The 20,150-nt window shown below is 41.6% G+C and overlaps 1 protein-coding gene across 1 annotated transcript in view; it reads right to left on the bottom strand.

Moving 5' to 3' along the window:
• The window catches only part of COL21A1 (collagen type XXI alpha 1 chain), a 165,843-nt gene that overhangs the window by 101,161 nt on the left and 44,532 nt on the right, over window positions 1-20,150 (bottom strand). The window contains exons 2-3 of the mRNA XM_038742664.1: window positions 6,793-6,916; window positions 5,981-6,532 (exon numbers count right to left, since the gene is read on the bottom strand). Of these exons, the coding sequence (XP_038598592.1) occupies window positions 5,981-6,532; window positions 6,793-6,889 (649 nt within the window). The 5' untranslated portion in view covers window positions 6,890-6,916. The remainder of the gene's footprint in view (window positions 1-5,980; window positions 6,533-6,792; window positions 6,917-20,150) is intronic.

Below are 20,150 nucleotides of genomic sequence, written 5' to 3'. Positions count from 1 at the left end.
CCTCCACCTGAACATCCTAGAGGAGCAACATGGTGTAGTAGATAGAGCACGGGCCCGGGAATCAGAAGGTCATGGGTTCTAATCCTGGCTCTGCCACTTGTATTTTTCTTCTCTTCTTCATTCCTGCCCTGTAAAGACAAACACCTGCCCGATAAGACTCTCCATCTGTGTCTAGATCTCATTATTCATCATGAAATATGCTCTCATGAGTATTGTTTCAAACAAATCATAACGCATAAGAATAATGGTTTTTTTTGTTTTTTTTCTATACAAGACTCTGAGGAATAATAAATTAAAATAGTTGAAATTTATCCTAAGCATAGGAGCATAGGACGTCATTGATCTCTTCCACTTAACATAAGAATAAAAAATGGTTTAAGTGGAAAATGAGTTTAACAAGGGCAGACACACTGACTACCCAGACACCAGAAGCAAGCCAAAAATAGTCTTCTTTAAAGCAACTACTTCCTGAGACACACTCAGACATCACACAGCTAATACAAAATAACTCACTTCTCAGTGCCAATAAAATCATAATTAAAGCCAAATTTTAACTATCTCTTTGCCTACACAAATGGGCTTGAAGCCAAGTATCCTTGGATGGGACAAACAGAAGCAATGCTGAAGGAGAATCAAAGATTTCTAGATGTTATATATTTTTTTCCTCCCAGTCTCAAATTGCCTGGGTTTTCAATTCTCCTATTTTCTAGAGCCCACTTCCTCACATAAAAACCCATGCTGCTGATAAAATTGATCCTGTCAGAGGTTACAAATGGGAGGAGTCCAGAAAGAGGAGGGTGGTGTAGCAATCCCCCCACACTAAGGGAAAATTTTCCCTTAATTTAAGAGCAGACTATGGAACCAATAGACCATTGTCACCACTCTTCTCCTAGTCAGAGTAAGATAGGCTCTCTTTCTTGGGGGAGAAAGAAGGAAGAGTATCAGAGAGAGCCTATCATAATGGCAAACCAAAACACAACCATCAAGCCAATTCTAAGTAGGTACCAAACACATTAACTAACTACTCAATAAATAGCATTGAAGATAAGAGATATATGAAACTATCACAATAAAGAGGAGACTTGCAATATCACTTCAGAATTATGATGAGCAACATAAACATACTTATAGTTCTAGAATGACAAATACATAGTCCTGGAAATTGTCTCAGCTAAATTTAAAAAGAAAAATCTGTCCTTTTGTTTAAATATTTAAAAAACAATGTTTTCAAAATGTTCCATTTGGCTATTTCTTCTAAACAAACACTAAGAGGCTTTAAAAAAAAATAAACAGATAGCTTGGCAGAAAAGTACTGGAATTTTTACAAGAATGTATATATTCCTCTTGGGCTTCTTCTCAAAGTTGAACAAAACACTACTCATTATAAACAAATTCCTCTTCCCTCTTTAGGAGGGGCAGCAGAGTATTAGAATATGGAATCTCAAAACACTAGGGAGTTAAGGATAAAAAATAATGACCAATTGTTTTCTTATTCCTCTCTCCAAAGATTTCTAATAGCATTATGTAAAAATAACAATATGTGAAGCATTAACAGAGCTGTTTTCTGGCCAAAGCCTTTAGAGAACCTATAAAACAACTGTCTTGATAGTTTTTGGAATTTGTAGACTTATACTCTTTTGATAGGGACTTGAATTATACATAATATATTAAACAGAATCCTCTAAACTGTAAGGTCTTTTTAGGCACGGATTTTGCTTACCAACTCTATTGTATTGTATGCTCCCGGATGCTTAGTACAGTCCTCTGCACAGATTAAGTGCTCAAAAAAATCCCTTGATTCCTAAATGGAGGTTTTAGATTTTCGGAAGTCATTGGTTTCTAAATATAATTGATCACAGCTAAAATCAATTAATGGCATTTGACTCCTTACTATTTAAAAAACACTGTACTAAGTGGTTAGAAAAGACCAATGCAATAGAGTTGGTAGACCCAATTCCTGCCCACAAGGAGCTTAGTCCACAGAGGGAGGCATGGGTATCAAAGTCCTTAATGGATCAAGTATATAGGCAGTAAACATTATTCATTCATTCATTCATTCAATTGCATTTATTGAACACTTATTTTGTGCAGAGTACTATACTAAGCTTTTGGAAAGGTACAGACACATTTCCTGACCACAGTGAGTGTACGGTCTAGAAAGGGGGGGACAGACACTAATATAAATACGTGTACTTCCCAAGTGCGTAGTACAGTGCTCTGCACACAGTAAGCGCTCAATAAATACGATTGAATGAATGAATGGATTACAGATACATGCATAAGTGTTGTGCAATTGGAAAGGGGGATTAAGAAAGGGAGTAAGTCAGGGTGATGCAGAAGAGAGTGGGAAAAGAGGAAAGGAGAGCTTAGTCAAGGAAGGCCTCTTGGAGGAGATTCGCCTTCAGTCAGGCTTTGAATGGGGAGAGAGTAGTACAGTAGTCAGATACGAGGAGGGAGGGCATTCCAGGGCAGAGGTAGGATGTGGGTGAGAGGTCAGTGGCACAATAGATGAGACTGAAGCACCAGGGAGAAGGTTAGCATTAGAGGAACTAAGTGTGCAGGCAGGGTGGTAGTAGGAGAGTAGCGAGATGAGGTAGGAGGGGATGAGGTAATTGTGTGTTAAAGCCAATGTTGGGGTGTTTTTGTTTGATGTGGAGATGTAATAATAATAATAACTGTGGCATTTTTGTGCTTACAATATGCCAGGCACTGTACTAAGTGCTGGAGTGGATACATGCAAATCGGGTTGGACCCAGTCCCTGTCCCACATGGTGCTCACATTCCCAATCCCCATTTTACAGATGAGGTAACAAGGGCACAGAGACGTGAAGTGACTTGCCCAAGGTCACACAACAGACAAGTGTTGTCTGTCTCCCCCTTCTAGACTGTGAACCCGTTGTTGGGTAGGCACCGTCACTATATGTCGCCAAGTTGTACTTCCCAAGCACTTAGTACGGTGCTCTGCACACAGTACGCGCTCAATAAATATGATTGATTGAATGAATGAATGACTGAAGTGGTGGAGCCGGTTTAGAACCCATCACCTCTGACTCCCAGGCCCGTGCTCTAAAAACTATACCAAGATACTTCTCAATAACTGGAGTTTCTTGAGGAGTGGGGAAACATGGCCTGAACATTTTGGTAGAAAAATGATCTAGGCAGCAGGGTGAACTATGGACTGGAATGGGGAGAGACAGGGAGGTCAGCAAGAAGGTTGATACTGTAATCCAGGCAGGGTAGGATGAGTGCCTGGCTCTGCCACTTGTCAACTGGGTGACTTTGGGAAAGTCATAATTTCTCTGTGCCTCAGTTACCTCATCTGTAAAATGGGGATGAAGACTGTAAGTCCTTGTGGGTCAGCCTGGTTACCTTGTACCCCAGCCCTTAGAACAGTGCTTGGCACATACTAAGCACTCAACAAATACCATCATTATCATTATTATGGAGAGGAAAGGGTGGATCCTAGTGATGTTGTGAAGATGGAAGACAGGATTTAGTGATGGATTGAATATATGGGTAGAGCGAGAGAGAGAGCAAGAGAGAGCTCGAGAGTGAGAGAGCGAGCAAGAGAGAGCATGAGAGAGAGAGAGCAAGCAAGAGCAAGAGCGAGCAAAAGAAAGAGAGAGAGAGAGAGAGAGAGAGAGAGAGAGAGAGAGAGAGAGAGAGAGAGAGAGAGAGAGAGAGAGCATGCGTGTGAGAGGGCGAGAAGTAGAGGATAACTCCAACGTTACAGGTTTGTAAGACAGGAAGGATGGTGGGGCCGTCTAAAATGTTGCATAAGTTACAGGGAGGACAGGGTTTGTGTGGGTAGGTAAGAAGTTCAGCTTTAAACATATTAAGTTGGAGGTGATGGGAGGACATCCAAGTAAAGATGCCTTGAAAGCAGGAGGAAATGCACACCGCAGAGAGGGAGAAAGATCATGGCTGGAGATGTAGATTTGCCTCTCATCTGCATAAAGCTGGTAGTTGAAGCCATGTGAGTGAATGAGTTCTCCAAGGGAGTGGGTGTAGATGGAGAATAGAAGGGGACCCAGAACTGAACCTTGAGGGACCCCACAGTTAGGGGGTAAAAGGCAGAGGAAGAGCCTGTGAAAGAGTCTGAGAATGAGCAGCCAGAGAAATAGGAGGAGAACCAGGACATTAGTGTCAGTGAAGACAAGGTTGGATAACGTTTCCCCTAGAAGAGAGTGGTTAATAGTGTTAAAGGCAGCTAAGGTGTTGAGGATTAGGATGGCATTGAGGATTAGGATGGCATTGAGGATTAGGATGAAGCAGCATCTTCTAGTGGACAGAGCAAAGGCTAGGGAGTCAGAAGGCCTATGACTTCTAATCCCAGCTCTGCCACTTGTCTGCTGTGTGACCTTGGGCAAGTACCTAACTTCTCTGTGCCTCATTTCCCTCATCTGAAAAATGGGAATTAAGACTGTGAGCCCTATGCAGTACAGGGACTGTTGAACCCAATTATCTCGTATCTACCCTAGCAGTTAGAACAGTGTCTGGCACATAGTAAGCATTAACAAATACCATAACTATTAGTATTATTTGAGGTCTTCGGATTTGGCAAGAAGGAGATCATTGGTGACCTTTGAGAGGGTGGTTTCTGTAAAGAGGATGGAAACCAGATTGGAGGGGGGTCAAGGACAGAATTGGAGGACAGGAACTTGAGGCAGTGGGTGTAGATAACTTGCTCATGGAGTTTGGAGAGGAAGGTTGGAGGGAGATGGAGGGAGCCGTGGGGTCAAGGGAGGGGTGCTTTTTAGGATAGGAGAGACATGGGTATGTTGAAAGCAGTGGAGAAGAAACCTTTGGAAAGCAAACAATTGAAGATGGCAGTTAAGGAGGGAGGAAGGGAGGAGGAAAATGTTCTGATAAGATGGGAAGAGATGGGGTCAGGTGTGCAGGTGGAGGGCTTGGGTTTTAGGAGAGCACAGGAGATTTCCTCTAGGTATATTGCTGGGAAAGACAGGAGAGTTTAAGAAGGGACGGGATGAGGGAGAGACTCGAAAGGGTCAGGGGAGACTTCAGGGAGGTCACTCCAGATAGGGTCAGTTTTCTCAATAAAGTAGGTGGCCAGGTCATTAGGGGCAAGGGATGGGGGAGGCAGGGGGAATAGGAAGCTTGAGGAGGGAGTAAAATGTCTGGAACAACTGGCAAGGGTGACGGGAATGGGTGTCAATAAGGATGGAGAAATAATTTTGCCAGTCAAAGGAGAGGGCAGAATCAAAGCACACAAGGATAATTTGAAGTAGACAAAGTCAGCCTGATATCTAGATTTCTGCCAGCAGTGCTCAGTGGCCAGCAATGCTCAGTGGCTCATGCACAATAGCAAAGGAGGCAGACTGTGCAGGTGATCCAGGGCTGTGAGTTAGTGGTATGAGATCAACGAAGGAAGAGGGGAGTGAGTTCAGTAGAGAGGGTGGTGTTAAGAAAATTGGATGGAGTCAAAATATTAGAGGTCTCTGCAGGGAAACAGCACAGATTTGTGGGGAGGAGATGTGTGGGAGAGAAAGCAGGTGAGAAGGTTTCAGACATAGGGATTTCGGAGTTGGTGAGAGTGGAGATTGTTCAGTGGCTAGAAATGATCAGATGGAATGTGTGTCCAAGTTGGTGAGTGGGTGAGGTGGAGCAGGAGGTTACATTACTATAGTAAAGATCACAGACTGAAAATACACTTGGCTCTGCCAAAATGCGTGTTTTCTTGAAACATTTTGGCTAAAGTCACATTTGGGAATTAGGTAACTTTCAAACAAAAATATGAATTGTGGAAGAAACCATTTGTGATGCATCCTACACTGAAGTAACATAGCACAAGTTTTCCTGAATTAGGGGCTTTGCAAGAATGCAGTGACCATGTTATAAGAAAGCAGGATATAAATAATTCCAACTTAATACCTTCTGAAAGAAAAGCAAAATTATCAAAATGCTAATGATGTATAAAGTTCAACTTAATTTTCCCAACAAACACATTACTAAAATTTACCTTCACAGAGTTTCTGTTTTATCACTTCTCTTATTTTGGATATTGCAATATAATCTTCAACATAAAATACATAAGTATATGAGGGCTTGTTGGCGATTGCTCTGAGTTCGGCATCTTCAGTTTCTGAGCCAACACCAATGGCAAACATAGTTATTGTACTGTCTCGTGCTGCTTCTGCTGCATCTTTGACTTCATCCTGGGATTTGCCATCGGTAAGAACAACTGCTATTTTAGTTAGAAATCTCTGTGATTTTGCAAAAAGGTGGTCAAGAGCAAACTGAATAGCTTTCCCTGTTCTGGTGTTTCCACCTAAATACTGGATGGATTCCATTGCTTGTATTAAATTTTCTAGAGAATCATGACTTCCTAGTGGGATTTCAAGTACAGGGTAATCACTGTACTGAACCACCCCAACCTGAATAAACTTTGGTCCTATATCAAAATTCTTTGTTATATTGACAAGCCATTTTTTTACTATTTCAAAGTTTTCTGGTCCAACACTGTATGACCCATCTAGGATGAAAACCAAATCTGTTGGAGCAGTTCTGCAGCCTAGAAAAAGAAAAGAAAATATTTAGAACTTCACTTTATGGCTCAAATTTTTAAAAAATGTACACATTCGACGAAAGCTTAGAGTGCTTTGTATTAGGTATTTTTTAAAAAAGCAATGCTTTTTGAGGACACATTAAAACTTCAGTTGTATATTCATGGAGTTACATAATCCACTCCTCAGCATGCTCTCATTCAGGTCTAAGTTTTTAAATCTGACAAAGTCTAGCAATATTAAGTGCATAATTAATAAAATATCTTACTTGATCTTATTTCGCCATCTCCAGTTGATGTGTAATTATGAAGCAACAGAACCAAAAGTGCCTGAAGAAACTTTATCTTATAAGCCATGTGCTTCATTTCTGAAGTCTCTGATCCTGCTTTTATCTGAAAACATAAAATTCAAGAAATGTTGAAATATCCGAGTAAAGATGTATTTAAAATTAGACTGCCCAACTAAAATGCAGTTAGAGTATAATTATGTAACAAACATATAGACTCATGTATGCCCTCGCTTTAACACAATAGGAAATTACTGAAAATGGTAGAAGTTTTTCTTCTAGAGTAAAAGTCAGAAAATCCAACAATTAGAGTTACTTCAAAATCATGGAAGACTTCCTGGAGGTGGCAGAATTTTTTTTTAAGAAGCCTTTGTAGGAGGAGAGGATTGTGATTCAGATGACAGAGTATGGAGAGTGTTCCAAAGCGGAGGAATAGCATGAGCTAGGATTTGGGATCACAAGGGTCAAGAGCACGGACTTGGGAGTCATAGGATGTGGGTTCTAATCCCGGTTCCACGACTTGTCTTCTGTGTGTCCTTGAACAAGACACTTAATTTATCTGTACCTCAGTTACTCCATCTGTAAAATGGGGATTAAGACTGTGAGCCCCACATAGGACAACCTGATTACCTTGTATCTACCCCAGTGCCTGACACATAGTAAGAACTTAGCGAATATCATCATCATCATCAATCATATTTATTGAGCGCTTACTATGTGCAGAGCACTGTACTAAGCGCTTGGGAAGTACAAATTGGCAACATATAGAGACAGTCCCTACCCAACAGTGGGCTCACAGTCTAAAAGGGGGAGACAGAGAACAAAACCAAACATACTAACAAAATAAAATAGAATAGATATGTAGAAATAAATTAAATAAATAAATAGAGTAAAAAAAATATGTACAAACATATATACATATATACAGGTGCTGTGGGGAAGGGAGGGAGGTAAGATGGGGGGATGGAGAGGGGGACGAGGGGGAGAGGAAGGAAGGGGCTCAGTCTGGGAAGGCCTCCTGGAGGAGGTGAGCTCTCAGTAGGGCCTTGAAGGGAGGAAGAGAGCTAGCTTGGCGGATGGGCAGAGGGAGGGCATTCCAGGCCCGGGGGATGACGTGGGCCGGGGATCGATGGCGGGACAGGCGAGAGCGAGGTACGGTGAGGAGATCAGCAGTGGACGAGCGGAGGGTGCGGACTGGGCTGTAGAAGGAGAGAAGGGAGGTGAGGTAGGAGGGGGCGAGGTGATGGAGAGCCTTGAAGCCCAGGGTGAGGAGTTTCTGCCTGATGCGCAGATTGATTGGTAGCCACTGGAGATAATTATGGAGGAATACCATAATTATTATTATTACTATTGCTAGGTTATCTTAGAAAGGGTAAAAAAATACAACCTGGGGACAGTAGACGAAAGCTGATATATACATAGTCAGTCAATCTTATTTATTGATCACTTTACTGTGTGCAGAGCATTGTACTAAGCGCTGGGAAAAGTACAATAGACAGACACATTCCCTGACCATGAGTTTAATGCCTAACATAAATTACAGATATGTACGTAAGAACATAAGTATATAAGGCTCATATTCATTCATTCATTCAATCGTTATTGAGCACTTACTGTGAGCAGAGCACTGTACTAAGTGCTTGGGAAGTACAAGCTGGCAACATATAGAGACGGTCCCTACCCAACAGTGGGCTCACGTCCACGGCCATCTCCTCCTGCCTTCAAGACATCTCCATCTGGCTGTCTGCCCACCATCAAAAACTCAATATGTCCCAGACTGAACTCCTTATCTTCCCTCCCAAACCCTGTCCTCTCCCTGACTTTCCCGTCACTGTTGATGGCACTACCATCCTTCCCATCTCACAAGCCCGCAAACTTGGTGTCATCCTCAACTCCACTCTCTCATTCACCCAACACATCCAATCCATCACCAAAACCTGCTGATCTCACCTCCACAACATCACCAAGATCCGCCCTTTCCTCTCCTTCCAAATCGCTACCTAGCTGGTTCAATCTCTCATCCTTTCCCGACTGGATTACTGCATCAGTCTCCTCTCTGATCTCTCATCCTCCTGTCTCTCCCCACTTCAATCTACACTTCACTCTGCTGCCCGGATTATCTTTGTACAAAAACTCTCTGGGCATGTCACTCCCCTCCTCAAAAATCTCCAGTGGTTACCTATCAACCTACAAATCAAGCAAAAACTCCTTACTCTCAGCTTCACGGCTCTCCATCGCCTTGCCCCCTCCTTCCTCACCTCCCTTCTCTCCTGCAACAGCCTAGCCCGCACCCTCTGCTCCTCTGCCGCTAACCTCCTGTGCCTCGTTCTCGCCTATCCCGCTGTCGACCACCAGCCCACGTCCTTCCCCTGGCCTGGAATGCCCTTCCTCCACACATCTGCCAAACTAGCTCTCTTCCTCCCTTCAAAGACCTATTGAGAGCTCACCTCCTCCAGGGGCCTTCCCAGACTGAGCCACCTTTTCCCTCTCCTCCTCCCCTTCCTCCCGCCCTACCTCCTTTCCCTCCCCACAGCACTTGTATGTATTTGTACAGATTTACTATTTTTATTTTACTTGTACATCTTTACTATTCTATTTATTTTGTTGATATGCATATAGCTATAATTCTATTTATTCTGACGATTTTGACACCTGTCTATATGTTTTGTTTTGTTGTCTGTCTCCTCCTTCTAGACTATGAGCCTGTTGTTGGGTATGGACCGTCTCTGTATGTTGCCAACTTGTACTTTCCAAGCACTTAGTACAGTGCCCTGCACACAGTAAGCACTCAATAAATATGATTGAATGAATGAATGAATGAATGAAAGTGCTGTGAGGCCGGAAGAGGGCATTAACATAAGCTGGTGGAGAGCACTGAAGCCTATGGGATGGACTTTTGCTTGACGATGTAAAATGGCTAGTCAGTGGAGATTTTTGAAGTGTGTAAGGGCCATGTGCAGACTGTTTTTTCAGGAACATGAGCCAGACAGCAATGTGTAATCTTTGTTGAAGCTGAAGGCTGGCAGACCCGTGAGGAAGTGGATTCAGTATTCTATGTGAGATATGAGAACTTAAACCAAGACAGTTGGAATGGAGTAGAGATGTGGGTCCAAGAAATCCCATTAGATTGTAAAAGACTCCTTGAGGGCAGGGATTATGTCTACCAACTCCACTGAATTGTACTCTCCCAGAAGCTTAATACAGTGTTCTGTATGTAGTGATAAATACCAATGACTGACTGATGCTTTAAAGGAAGAACAGGCAGGATTTAGCAGTTGATGTGAAAGCTCAAACTAGTTCAAAATACACCAAGATTTTTAAGCTTCTGGTCCAAGGAGGTTGGTCGTTTTATCGATAGTGATAGAAAAGCTAGGAGGAGAAAGTTGTCACCCTAAACAGGAAAAGAGGAGGGTTTTTTGGGGGGGGGGTTTAAATGCTTCATTGAATCTTGGAAAGCAGATCTTGAGCCTCCCAAATGGATGAAAGACTTTGGCTGAACATAGTCTGTTTCAACACATTTGGACTTTCCAAAGTCTTGGGATATCTAATTTTGAAGAAAATAAATTTTATTGTTCCCTTAGTTTCATTACCTATTCAGTTAAGAGCAATCCAGCAGTAACATTAACTCCTTTCCCTAAACTTGGTATCCAACCACCTCTTCAAAAATCAGTTCAGTTTCCTAGTGAGTGTGCATAGATGTATTCTCCAAAAGACTTGATTATTTCAACTGTAAAACAGCCTAACCCTCATATTCTACATCTTTTCTATCATGTTGCTGACCCCTCATCCACATCCTGCCTCTGGCCTGGAACATCCTCCCCCTTCATATCCGCCAAACAATCAAAGGTGGGCGATCCCCACCTTCAAAGATGAATTAAAAGCTTATTTCCTCCTAGAGGCCTTCCCTGACTAAGCTCTCATTTCCGCTACTCCCACTCCCTTCTGGGTCACCCCTGAACTTGGATTTGCAAGGTTTTGTGTTGGGCAGGGATTGTCGCTGTTTATTGTTGTATTGTTCTTTCCCAAGTGCTTTACACAGAGAAGTACAGAGAAGCCACTTTGCTCAGTGGCAAGAGCCCGGGCTTGGGAGTCAGAGGTCCTGGGTCGAATCCTGGCTCCACCGCTTGTCAGCTTGTCACTTCACTTCTCTGTGCCTCAGTTCCCTCATCTATAAAATGGGCATTAAGATTGTGAGCCCCACGTGGGACACCCTGATCACCTTGTATCACCCCCAGCACTTAGAACAGTGCTTCACACATAGTAAGCACTTAACAAATGCCATCATTATTATTATTACAGTTATCTGCATACAGTATGTGCTTAATAAATACGATTGAATGAATTCATCCCTACGTCAGCCTCACAGAATTTAATGTATATATCTGTAATTTATTCATACTAATGTCTGTCTACTTCTCTAGATTGTAGAGAAGCAGCATGGTTTAGTGGAAAGAGCATGGGCGTGGGAGTCAGAGGTTGTGGTTTCTAGTCCTAACTCCACTTATCAGCTGACTGAGCAAGTCACAACTTCTCTGTGCCTCAGTTACCTCATATGTAAAATGGGGATAAAGATTCTGAACCCCACATGGGACAACCTGATAACCTTGAATCTACCCCACTGCTTAGAACAGTGCTTAGCACAAAGTGCTTAACAAATACCATCATCATTATTATTATTATTAAGCTCACTGTCAGCAGGAAGCATGTCTACCAACTCTGTACTACTGCACTTGCCCAAGCATTAGTACAGTGAACTGCACACACTAAGTGGTCAATAAATACAGTTGATAGGGCGAAAGACTTTGGCTGAACAAAGTCTGTTTCCACACATTTGGACTTTTCAAAGTTTTGGGATATCTAATTAATTTTGAAGCAAAATATTTTACTGTTCCCTTAACTTGGTATCCAACCAAGTTAACCAAGTTAATTCAACTCTCCCCCTTTTAGACTCCCCCTTTTAGACTGTGAGCCCACTGTTGGGTAGGGACTGTCTCTATACGTTGCCAACTTGTACTTCCCAAGCGCTTAGTACAGTGCTCTGCCCACAGTAAGCGCTCAATAAATACGATTGATGATGATGATGAACTTCATTCTCTACTCAGTTATAAGCAACCCAGCAGTAACATTAACCCCTTTTCCCTGCCATTTGGTACCCAACCACCTTTCCAAAGATCAGTTCAAATCCCTAGTGAGTGACTGTAGGATGCCTTCTCCAAGAAGACTATTTCAATTGTAAAACAGCCTAACTCACGTACCCTAAAAACATTTCCAAACAAACACTGCTGCTTCAGATTTATCATTTAAAGCCTGTATTATGTTTTTCCACCTTTGAAAAGCTCCTGGGCCATAGAACCAGGCCATCTGGAACAAATGCTTCTATCCCCTTGGGCAATCATGAGACTCCCCACCTGCACTGCCAGGGGAGGGGCAAGATTTTCCAGCAGCAAAAGCAGCAGTTCTGTAAATTTGAGAACACTGAGGCTTTAGCTCTTGGAATTATTGGACTACAGATAGGTCTTGCTTGAGGGGTAAGGAGCCAGAACCTCAGCGTTATGGAGCTCTTCGGTGTTTATTGTTGTCCTTGTTATTGTGTTCATATTGTTTTGTCTTTATATGTTCATTCTTTTCTCATGTGCCTGCTGCCAAACTCCCATTCTTCTGAGTGTCAAGAACTGAGCCTTATTTTTCCCCTTAAGGTACTCTTCCCTAGCACTTAGTAAAATGTTTTACACATAGTAGGCACTCAGTAAACATCAACAAACATTAATTGCCAGTCAGTTTTTCTATGATGTAGGGATTACATTTTTGCATGGGACTAGAAGTCAGGGGACCTGGGATCTGATCCCTGTCACTTGCCTTCAGGCAGTGACCTTGGGGAAATCACATAACCTCTCTGTGCCTCAGTTTCTTTATCTGTAAAATGGGGATTAAATAACTGTTCTCCCCCCTTCCTTATATTGTGAACTCCATGTCAGACAGAGACAGTGTCTGACCTATCTTGTGCTAAGTACAGTGCTCGGCACATTGTAAGCACTTAATATCACTGCATTTGTTAAGCTCTTTGTGAGCATGACTTATGATTTGCACTGAACATTCCCAGGGATGTCAGTGCTCAATAAATAGCATTGATTGATACTTGTACCATATTATTTACACACTGACTGATGCACGTAACAGTTTCTTTCAAGATTTACCCATCCATCCAGATACATATGTATTGCCGGAAGAACATTCCTTAATTCCCCAACAGCATTTTAGCCAAAGCAGATAGTGAAAACACAAGTTATGGGTGAAAAAAGTGGACATGTTTTTTCTGAGGATTAAATCACACTCTTCCAAAACATAAGATACTGTAAAAGTTTGTTATTTGACATGCAGGGGGAATGGGAGCTGACAGATAAATATTTCTAACACTCTCAGAGTTAAGGGTGCTCATCTCTGAAGGCTTTGTGAAATTGCATAGAAAGCTCAATAAAGTATCTCTAGAAGCCCCAGGAAAGTTTTACAGAGCATGAAAGAAATGTTTGCTAATTAACCCTTCATATTTGCACAATCACCCAGGAATGAATAAAGTCCTCCCTTCTCTCTTTACAGACCTATGAATGTGTGTGAGGAAACACCACCACAATAAACCCTGGCCACTTACAGTTCCAAATTAGGACAGAACTGTTTGCTGATCAGATTAAGAGATTCCCTCTAATAGCTCCATCAAAGAGGTTGTGTTGTTTGCTAATCACAGTAACAGAACAGCAAAGTATGAAATTGAGGAAGAAGGACTTCATTACTATGAGTAGGTGTTTGTTTAATCAGATTAGTACAAAGTTTTGCAAACATCCCAAAAGAACTGTATACCCGAAGTGGAAGGTTCAAATACTGCAAATTCCTACAGTCAACGAATTGTTTCCTGTTTTTCTTTTTTTTTTTGTGGGGGGGGGGGGGAAGCAGGAGGGTGTCTCTAAAATGTTGGATACTAGTTTTTCAGTAGATAAAACTGCTGTTTGAGTATCAATAGGAATTTTGTCCCTGCAAAAGACATTTTGTATCACTTCGTCCTATAACTTGGTTTTACAAATAAGTAAGACCTTGCTAATAAATATTCATGCCAAGAATATATAAAACAAAGTTTCAACAGTAAAATCATTCTCAGAATATTAATCATGATTGAGTGGCAGGTGAAAACACCATGATTCCACCCCAAGGAGTGTTAACTTCAAGTCTTCAAACAATTAATTTTGTGATAAGATCTTTAAATAACTAAGTAGGAAAAATCTTGAGCTTCCAGGAAAATGCAGTGACGATTCCATAAATCTGCAGCTCACACTTGAATAGATAAGATGTCTGAAGCTCCACAATTCTAGCACTATCTTATTGCATAATATTACTGGTATACAACATTTTGGCTTATAATGACACAACTGACCATTTTTAAGTGGACATTCATTTGTTCATTCATTCAATCATATTTGTTGAGTGCTTACTGTGTGCAGAGCACTGTACTAAGCGCTTGGGAAGTACAAGTTGGCAACATATAGCCAGCAGCAGGCTCACAGTCTAGAAGGGGAAGACAGACAACAAAACAAAACATATTAACAAAATAAAATAAATAGAATAAATATGTACAAATAAGAGAGTGATAAATACTTACAAACATATATACATATATACAGATGCTGTGGGGAGGGGAAGGAGGTAACGCGGTGGGGATGGGGGGGAAGAGGAAGGAGGGGGCTCAGTCTGGGAAGGCCTCCTGGAGGAGGTGAGCTCTCAGTAGGGCTTTGTAGGGAGGAAGAGAGTGAGCTTGGCAGATGTGTGGAGGGAGGGCATTCCAGGACAGGGGGATGACATGGGCCGGGGGTTGACAGCGGGAAAGGCGAGAAGGAGGCACAGTGAGGAGATTAGCGGCAGAGGAGCAGAGGGTGCAGGCTGGGCTGTAGAAGGAGAGAAGGGAGGTGAGGTAGGAGGGGGCGAGGTGATGGAGAGCCTTGAAGCCAAGGGTGAGTAGTTTTTGCCTGATGCGTAGGTTGATTGGTAGCCACTGGACATTTCTGAGGAGGGGAGTAACATGCCCAGAGCGTTTCTGCACAAAAACGATCCAGCCAGCGGCGTGAAGTATGGATTGAAGTGGGGAGAGACAGGAGGATGGGAGATAGGAGAGGAGGAGAGGACAGAAGTTCTAATTCCGGCTCTGCCACTTGCCTGCTTTATGACCTTAGGCAAGTCACTTAACTTCTCTGGGCTTCAGTTACCTCATCTGTAAAATGGGGATTAATAATAATTCTGGTATTTGTTAAGCATTCACTATGTGCCAGGCATCAAGAGTGTGAACCCCATGTGGGACAGGGACTAAGTTCAACCTGATTAACTTGGATTTACCCCAGAATTTAGAACAGTACTTGACATGTAGTAAGAGCTTAGCAAGTATGATAATTATTATTATATGATTAGCAGCAAAGTGCTAAGAAGAGCAAGGCATGGCACCTCAGCTCACCCACTTTGTTTCTCTCAAATTAACCCTGCACTCTGAATAGGTTAAATCCCTTGAGGCCAGGGATTAAGTATAGAAATATTATATTATCTTAAGCACTTTGTTCAGGCTTCTCAGTAGGTGTTCAATAAATACTATTTATTGACTGGTTAAAGCTCAACATGGGATTAGTAAGGAAGGTGAGAGGAATGAGGAAGAAGAGCCAAAAAATGAGTACGATAACCAGTAAAGGAAGAGAAAGACAGACGACAGAGAGAGCTGAATAAACAGAGCTGAGAGTAGGAATAATGAAAAGACTTTCGTAAATATTAGTGAAGATTTATTTCCTCCCTTCAACCCACCCACCCTCAACCCAAGGTACAATCTCTGTGGTGGATTAGATACCATGTAGAGGGGTAACAGTGAAAGTTTACACCTACAGACATATTTACATACCATACAGAAGAGAAAAATATTTTTACATTCACTAGAAGAAGTGTACAGATACATTAAAGCAGCAGGAAGAGAATATTGTAATTGTTTAAATAAGTCCTAACATGTCATTCAATTGTCTACCAGTTTTTTAGCCAAGTCTGGCTAGGGCAACTTCCAAGTATACAAGGCTGAAAAAGAATTCATGGCAATATAATCACTAAAAATGAGAAGGGGAAGGCTAGCCAAAGAACATGGAGTACAGAGTGTTTTTCAGGGCTAGGTCCAACAAACCCATTGAAGTCAAGGATTTTTGCTGGAAATGTTAAGTCCTGTCTCAAAACACACCTCATAGCTCTGCCTCTAAGTGTGTATCATTCCAAGGACTGCTAGCCTAACTTTATTCTCCATCTGTAACTCCTAGACTTGGCTGAAGGTTCATAAATATCATTAGTAGTAATACTGGAAATGCCACACATATAGACTGATAGAGGTGGGAAACAGAAATACTGCTAGGGCAATCAAGTTTAAGATTAATCATTCATTCAATCATATTTATTGAGCGCTTACTGTGTGCAGAGCACTGTAATAAAAGGCTATGATGTTTAGACAAATGCTTTTCAGCAACTGACATGAGCACTACTACTTTGTCATCTCAAAGACCACCAAAGAGTATTTAGCTCAAGTTCTTTAGGTACATCACTTCAGTATTTCTCTTCCAAAATATAAGGAAAAATAAAATATGTGATTACTTGTAAGCTTTAGGGTTCAATGTGAGGTTACTGTTTCCTATTAGAAGTTCTATTCATTAACAAAAGTGTTAATATACTCCATCTTGGGCTTGCCACCTCAGTACAGTACTCAGGACACAAAAAAAAAAAAATACCATTGATTGATTTTTTCCTCTTTTCCCACTCCCTCTCCCCTGCCATCATAGTGTCTCTCCCTACAGCACTACCAGATTAACTTGTATCTACCCTAGCACTAGGAATAGTGGTGGGGAAATAGTAAGCACTCAAGTACCATAAGTATTATTTTAAATTACTACTGTAATTAAGTGCTTTATACACAGTAAGGACTCAATACAGTCAATTGATTGACTTCAGAATCTCAGTGTTCAAATACAACACTGATAATCATTGGATCTTTCCCCCTCACGCAACACAAGGCTGACATTAAGGTTCAAGGAATGTATAGTCTATAAGTGAATTTAGTGGAACACAGATAGCACAGACCACAACAGTACCAAGGCAAGTTGTCTTCAATTCCTACAGCTTCCAAAGTATGGCAATTCAACAAAGATAGCATATATGTTCTTGGTTCTCCTTCTGTTATTGAATAGCTACCTCTACTGGTCAGAAACAAGCAGCATTGATGGTAGCTTGGACATTATTTTGTATGGTGTCTTCAATGGTTTCAAGATTGACATGCTTATGTCTTCCTTTCAGAGAACAAGGAGGTAAATTTCAGGCTATTCTGGCATGAAAACCCCTTTAAAATATTCAGAGCAGTACTATTCCCCCCAATTCATTCATTCTATCATATTTATTGTGTGTTTACTGTGTGCAGAGCACTGTACTAAGTGCTTGGGAAGTACAAGTCTCCTTTTCCATTCCCAAATTAGGAGCCCACATCTTTTGTTGGCTGCACACACCCCTCCATCCTACGCCACCACCTTCCCAAGCTGGGTCTCCATTGCTGTCTGTTGGAAAGCACTCCAAATGATCCCAAAGGCCCTTTGAATCACTTTGAGGTGATTCTGAATTCTTCCTGACAAACTTGGATTGACTCCCGGCAACACAAAAATTATGAATCTTCAATTTGGAGATTTGGACATCTTACATCTATGAGTGAAAGATTAAAGAAAAGCTGACAATTTATTCATCATCCCTCTTCATCACCAAAAACAATGCAACCTAGCATGTCCAAGACAAAGCAGACAAAGAAAACATTTTCTCTTCTATCCTCACATCCTTGTAACTTATCTTTTCAGGTAGGGGTTGAGGCTTGTTGTTTGGAGAGCCTATCCTTGTTGGGGATATTTTCAGATGCAGATTCCCAACTTGTCTTTATACAGACAGAGATTCTCTCTGCCAGCTCCCTACCTGCTAAAGTGTTAATCTGTTCCTGAAACAAATCCGAGATAGATTGAAGGCCATGCCAGGTACCCTCTGTACATCCCCAGGACCATGACGAGGGCCTGAAACCCTTTCACTCATTCATTCAATTATATTTACTGAGTGCTTACTGGTGCACTGTACTAAGTGCTTGAGAGAGTACGATATAACAATAAACAAACACATTCCCTGCCCACAATGGCTTACAGTCTATAGTGAGAGACAGACATTGATGCGAGAAGCAGTGTGGCTCAGTGGAAAGAACACGAGTTTGGGAATCAGAGGTGATGGGTTCTAATCCTGGCTCTGCCGCTTGTCAATTGTGTGACTTCGGACAAGTCACTTAACTTCTCTGTGCCTTGGTTACCTCATCTGTAAAACTGGGATTAAGACTGTGAGCCCCACATGGGACAACTTGATCGCCTTGTAACCTCCCCAGCACTTAGAACAGTGCTTTGCACATAGTAAGCACTTAAATGCCATCATCATTATTATTATTTGAATAAATAAATTACAGATATACACACATTCCTACAGACAGACAGGGTCTGTGCTGGACATGAGCTTTGCCATAGCAGTTGCTGGTGCAAAATGGCACCATCACTCTGAGCTTCTACAGTGGAGTTGTTTGGGCGTGGGATGGGCTGGTGTCTTGTAGGTCTGAGTTTCAATGGGCAGGGGGCAGGGCACTATTGGAAGATGACTCAATATCAACTTCTTGCTCTTCAGTTGTCTCTTCTGTTCATGTAAATCAAGAAAAGCTGTGAAGGAGTTGGCCTTCTGATCCCTCCGGCCCAGAGCAAGGATCTTACTAATCTGATCCTGGGAAATCTGTGTTCCCTAATCCTGCTTACTGAAATCCATGTACCCTGCTCCAGGGTATAAATAAATGTCCATCTCCCCTTCTAGATGGTAAACTTCTTGTGGGCAGGAAACATGTCTACCAACTCCATTCAAGTGTACTCCCAAGTGCTTAGTACAGTGTTCTGCATACAGTAAGTGCTCAACAAATGTGATTGACTGAATTTATGCTTGTTTGAAACCTTGTTGAGTTTCCTAGGTCTGCTTTACTGACAGTTGCCCAGAGTACAATTACCAATATAAAAGGAAGATATCTGAAGCTAGATTCAAGGGGCAGAAGATGCTGGGCTTCTGCACTAAAATAAAAAGATGTATGGATTCCCCATCAAGGAATCAACATAATACAGCAATAACTCAAGGACAGGCCCTACCACATCATGCTCAGGAAATGTTGGTTATTAGAGTACCATGATTATAAAATTTATAAAGTGGTGAAAACACACACAGTATTCATTCATTCAATTGTATTTATTGAACACTTACTAGTTAGAAGGCAGCAAGGCAACAGGAGAAAATGTGTAAAAAATGAGAGGCTTCTGAACATCATTCATACCGGAAAGCACACACTTCACTGAAACGGCAGACTGTTTTTGAATGGGGAGGGACTGAATACATTCTACTGTAATGAACTCTCTCAAGCCCTAAATGCAGTACTCTGTGCATATTAAGTGCTCAGTAAATAATCACTGATTAAATAAAGTACTTTCTACACAGGTATAGCAGAGGGATGTAACAGGCAGAAAAGCTGCTAAATACTACTTCTTGTCAACCTAATTTCTTCAGTGTGGGTAAACTCAATATATATAGAGAGAGAGCAGTACTTTGTTCAACCAAATTTTCTTTCCAAATTGTTGATGCAGCAATGAAGGAAAAATGGCCTGAGAGACACAAATTGGAGATCTAGACTGTAAGCCCAGTGTGGGCAGGGATTTGTCTCTTTCTGAATTGTACTTTCCAAGCTCTTAGTACAGTGCTCTGCACACAGTAAGTGCTCGATAATTACAATTAAATATTTAAACACCATTTTCATTGATTTAGAAGTGCAAGAGATAAGGCACAAGTCTCTCCCACCTACACCGAGCAAACTGAACTTTTGATTTACCAGAAATTGTTTTCCTGAGTCGCTGCATAACTATCCCTACCCTGTTTCTAAGTTCCTCCAGAATTCTTCAATTGAAGATCCTGCTCTCTGTCACTAGCTATTAGAAGCCATGTTCAAAGAAAAGATATCATTAGTGAAAGTGAGATAGGGAGCTAATTCAAACAAATTTCAGGAAGTGGAAGGTTCAGGCTACACTACTAGAGTACCCAGTATCTAGTCCACAGGCCAGTTGAAGAAGGATAGGCTGTAAGGAGAAAAAGGAAGTGAGATACTAGAAGTAAGATGTAACTCTGAATTCTACCCTTGGGCCTAACATTCTGATGTCCATCAAACCAGTTTACTTCAATCATTCAATCAATAAATC

The sequence above is a fragment of the Tachyglossus aculeatus genome, chromosome 1 (genome assembly GCF_015852505.1).
Source record: "Tachyglossus aculeatus isolate mTacAcu1 chromosome 1, mTacAcu1.pri, whole genome shotgun sequence".
In the NCBI taxonomy this organism is placed as follows: Eukaryota; Metazoa; Chordata; class Mammalia; order Monotremata; family Tachyglossidae; genus Tachyglossus; species Tachyglossus aculeatus.
The sequence above is the reverse complement of the archived record's forward strand: the minus strand, read 5'-3'. Positions and strand labels throughout refer to the sequence as shown.